Consider the following 4,612-nt stretch of genomic DNA (forward strand, 5'->3'; position numbering starts at 1 on the left):
TCATTACTAACAAAGCATTTTCAACTACTATGTACAGTTTATATTGCGATTCACTGTTTGAAAGGTATGCGGGTTTTGACAAGTGCACAACACTGTGTATTCACCACTGCAGTGTCACATAGAATAGTTGCAATGACTGTAAATTCCCTGCGCTTCACCTATGCGCTCGTCTTACTTCTGCCAAAACCATCCACTCATCTTTTCCACTTCACAGTAACCCCCAATCTTAGCAGGCTGAGAATTTTCTCCTGTCTTTGGATTCATGGCCGGTCTGCTAAATTCAGTTGTTCCTATAGCACTTATGACTGTCCGTGTCTGAACATCAGTACTACTGCCATTTAGCCTAATAAAAACCACGACTTCCCTGTAGGAGAGACACACATCAGAGACAGAACAAAGAGTGTTTTTATTTTTATTTTGATCAACAATGAGGCACTTACCCCCTACTCAGAGGACTTCAGGGTTTAGAAGAGCTCAGGTGCAGCAGACATTCTTCTTTCCTCTGCTGCAGTGAGCACGGTCCTGCCTCACCTATAGCTTGTTAGGGAGCTGTGGGTTTTCACTCCACGCCTAAGCTCCTGCACATAGATATATGTTATATGGACCTTTTCTAGCAACTAACTCCATTAAAATCCTACAAAAATATTAAGATGGTATCAAAAATTATCCTAATTTATCTGTCAAGACAAGTAGTATATTATGCTACATGTAAACCTGCTTATCATCCATTTGGGAAAGTTTGAGACTGTATTATTTTGCTTCTCAAACACATAACTCAGGGCCTAAACATCACAGTCCAAAGTTAACTTTTATGTGAAAAAGGCTGTTGATATTAGAGGGTTTCCAGAACTAGCAATGGGACAGGCAGGGCCTTCTACATGACATAGGTGAGGACACAGTATGGTAGGGAGTTCCCCTGGGAGTAGGGTGCACCAATGGCCTGCTCAGTTTTACATTATTAATTCAGGCCAGGGTTCAGAGCTTTGGACACAGGGACCTTATATACTCTGAGAAATATATTTTTTTTATTTCTCTGAGTATAGAAGTAAATTCAGAAAGAGAGCTGGGTTCAGTTTGGGAAGATTAGGAACAGGGTGGTCTGCACATGGTCTCACACTAACAGCCTATTCCTGGCCTTGTCAATTCCTACACAGGGATCTTATAAACTTCCTGAGCCCTATAATCCTCCAGTTCATCCTCTATAAATTTGGTTAGACACCCATTTGGTTGTAGGGCTAGTGGAATATAATAAGTGTATTAAAACACTTGCCATAATTTCCGACATACTGTCGGAATAATTAGTGACAAACAGCCCGTTCTAGTATTATCTTAACCCAGACGCTATCACACTTTTTCTGGGAAATTTATTCATATGTTTCCCAGGGAAGCTGCAGCTCAAGAGGAATCTGAATATGAAGTCAGGCAAAAATTCTATTCAATAATCATTCCCCTTCATATTTTATCTCTAAGAGGATGTAGTCCTTGATAAGGTGTTGTGGAGACTTAACCTGCTGGGACCAAGTAATTCAAACTTCCTGGTTTTTGGGTGAGTAGCCATATTCTTCCCTTCCATGCTAGCTTCCTTTCCATTTATTTTCCTTTCCATCTATTTTCACTCATATCCCCTTTGTCAAAAGTCTAGCCTCAGGGCTCCCAAGGTATCTATGAGAAAGGGCCAAAAATCCTGGTCATTCTAGTAACAAGGGAAGCTCAGCACAAATGCGATTTTATGAAACTTCAAGTAAAGTTTTCATGTCCTAACATCCCCAGCACAAACTTTCTTCCCAAAGGAAATCATTGAAAACTGCCCCAAATTGCATGTTAGTATAACATAGGGAGAAGACACTTGCAAACGCTGAGTTTCTGGAGGGAAAACTACCTGCTCAGGAAGTCTTCTGACCACTTGTGTAACTGGCTAATACCACTGGCCAGATAATGAAAGACATACTGTAAGAGTGTAGAGGCCAACTGGAATGAAGGGGAGAATTTTTCCCCTGGAAGCCAATCAGCTGGGGCAATGAAAGACCCTAGAAAGCGGACACTCCCAGGACCTGGCCAGGGACCTCAGGGCTTCACTTCACCTGAGAGTCATCCTTGTCCCTGAGGAAATCCTTGAAGAGGTTGGGCATAAGTCCCCTGCATGTTGCCATCTGTAGGGCCACTCTTCTCATAGCAGTCCCAGGTGAAGATTCCTCTCATCTTTATCCATGATCAAAAACGTTGCTCAGGAAAGTGTTCCATTTTCTCAGACTTTCATCTCAGGCCCAAGACACCTCATCTGAGGATCTGGCCAAGTCTACCATGCAGCTCCAGTAAAATCAACTCTGGCAGAAGGAATTGCAGTTACTCCAAGCCAGAAACTATGTCTCAGTGCTCACCCACTGCAGCTCTCCACTATACTCCACCTCCTCAGTGCTCTCTTACTTGCCCTTTAGGTGCCTGAGGACATCTCTCTATCTCCTAATATTGGTGGTGCCACTACACTTCACTGTTCTACAGCATAAGTTTATTCCTGCTCAGTCTCCTCTACTCACATCTCTACTATAAACACAGGGCCTTCGAAAGAGCACAGTTGTAATGCGAATTTAGGGCTAAATACACCCATGTGCAGGTGGAGTTCCATAATGACAGCACGTTTTCCTGATACAGTGTAATGAAAGAAACTGAGAAAATTCAGGTACACATATATTTTCAATAATATAGAATATCACGGTTTTATCCTTATGCCTATTTCTGGGTACCATCTAATGCAAAGCTCATACACAATTCCAAGGAAATTCTCATTCCAATGCTATGGTAACTTATTTCACCTTACAAACAAAATAAATGATTTCCCAGTTGGCTTTACAGCATTTCAAAGATACATACACTTAAAATCAAAGAGCAGCTGGGGATATACCTCAGTGGCACAAGTGCCTGCCTGGCAAGCGCAAGGTCCTGAGTGCAATTCCCAGTACCACAGGGGAAAAAAAAAAGACAAAATCCAAGAGCAAAATTCCTGTGATCATTGTCACACAAGATCATATTCACATCTGAAATAAAAATCAACCATCCATTTCAGAAATTTAAAAATATATGTAAATCAATATCCTTCACACAAGATGCACAAGCTCCCTCAATCTTGAAAAAAAGGGAACAAGATTAGTCATGAGGAAAGCACATGTCAATTTTCATGTATCCCAAATAGAACAATCATCATGATGGTATGGACTGTTATCCCTGTCATATCTTGACCGTGAGTTACTTAGGAAGCAGTCTGCTGTCCACAAACATAGACTGAACAGTGGGCCTTTTTTCATATGAGGTGTGAGTTAAGCCAGCTCCAGAATAATACTCATCCCTATCCTGCACCTAAACCCCCTGTGGTCTATCACTCAAGCATGGCATGCTGTAGGTCACCTCTCACAGCATTTTCATAGAGACGTGTGTATGACCTTGGATCTCTCCTATTAACTTTTGCCAAATGCTCCAGAACTTTCATTTTGCTGGTTTCAGCAAGAGCTCTTGGACCCCACAGGAACTCACAGTGAGGAGGATCACTATAGGGCACCTTCCGATATTCCAGGTACCCTTCCTGTACCAAATCCTCGGTGATGAATTTCCAGGGCTCCCCAATAACAATGTATTTACTCTGGGGCAACTTTTTCCTCATTCTCAGTACTTTTTTTATGTCCTCCTCACTGGCACAGTTATCCTTCATGAAGATGGTAGTAAGGATGACTATTAGGAGGTTGATTTTGGGAATGATCTTGTCATTAACTGGTATCCCTTTATAAGTGAGGCCCAATAGAGGAATAAGGACATATGTGTGGCCAGGAGGATCCACTTCCCTCATATCAATGCCAAAGCTCAGGCACATGCACTCACACATTAGACTGACAATCAGAGGGAAGTACACATGGCAATCCTCATCCACAATGTGCAGTATTTCTGCCTTGGTGATTGGCTCTTTCTTTTGATACTTGAGGAGCAGGAATGGCAACAATTTAGCTATTTTCTCATCTAGGAACACAAGTCGCAAGATCTGACGGACTAGAACATCCTCTGAGTTGTGTAGATCCTCCTCCTCCTTTTGCCTACTGTAGACCTCATTGGATTGGCTTCTTTCACTTGAGGCCATGGCAGCATTAGGAGAGGACATCTTGAGTATTCTAGGGACAGGATCACGCACTGAGGCACTTCTGTTGATGCAGTCCAGATTTGAGTACAGCAGGAAGAGGAGGCAGAAGAAGCAGTGGCTTCTACTTGCTCTCTCTCAGGCTTGAGAATCTGCACCTCCACTCCCTAGCTTGTTGTGCTGGTCCTCTGACTATGAAGATATTCTACCTTTCCTTGGAAGAGCAGGTTTGGTGATGAAGACTCAGTGCCTGGGGAAGAGAGAGAGAGAGAGAGAGAGAGAGAGAGAGAGAGAGAGAGAGATCGAGAGAGAGAGAAGAGTTGAGAGAGATTGTGACTCTACTCAGCTAGTAATGGTACTTTCATTGGTTCCCATAAAGGCCCAGGACACCACGCCCTGACTGTAAAGGTGACCACTAGAAGTCAGACCGCCCTCTGAAGCAAAGGCCCCAGAGCTCAGACCCCTCCTACCAGCTGGTCCAACAGGAATGAAGGG

At 43.1% G+C, this 4,612-nt stretch overlaps 1 protein-coding gene across 1 annotated transcript; it reads right to left on the reverse strand.

Annotated features, from left to right (window-relative positions):
* Positions 1-3,370: 3,370 nt before the first annotated feature.
* LOC102023168 (melanoma-associated antigen 10-like) lies at positions 3,371-4,141 on the reverse strand. The gene has a single exon (XM_005406483.1). The coding sequence runs from the start codon at positions 4,139-4,141 to the stop codon at positions 3,371-3,373; it is 771 nt and encodes a 256-aa protein (XP_005406540.1).
* Between the last annotated feature and the right edge of the window lie 471 nt (positions 4,142-4,612).

The sequence above is a fragment of the Chinchilla lanigera genome, unplaced genomic scaffold, assembly GCF_000276665.1.
Source record: "Chinchilla lanigera isolate Chin_1 unplaced genomic scaffold, ChiLan1.0 scaffold00097, whole genome shotgun sequence".
NCBI classification, from domain to species: Eukaryota; Metazoa; Chordata; class Mammalia; order Rodentia; family Chinchillidae; genus Chinchilla; species Chinchilla lanigera.

Bases quoted from the DNA above. Each gene is read 5' to 3' on its own strand.
- LOC102023168 (XM_005406483.1), bottom strand. From the start codon at position 4,141: ATGTCCTCTCCTAATGCTGCCATGGCCTCAAGTGAAAGAAGCCAATCC.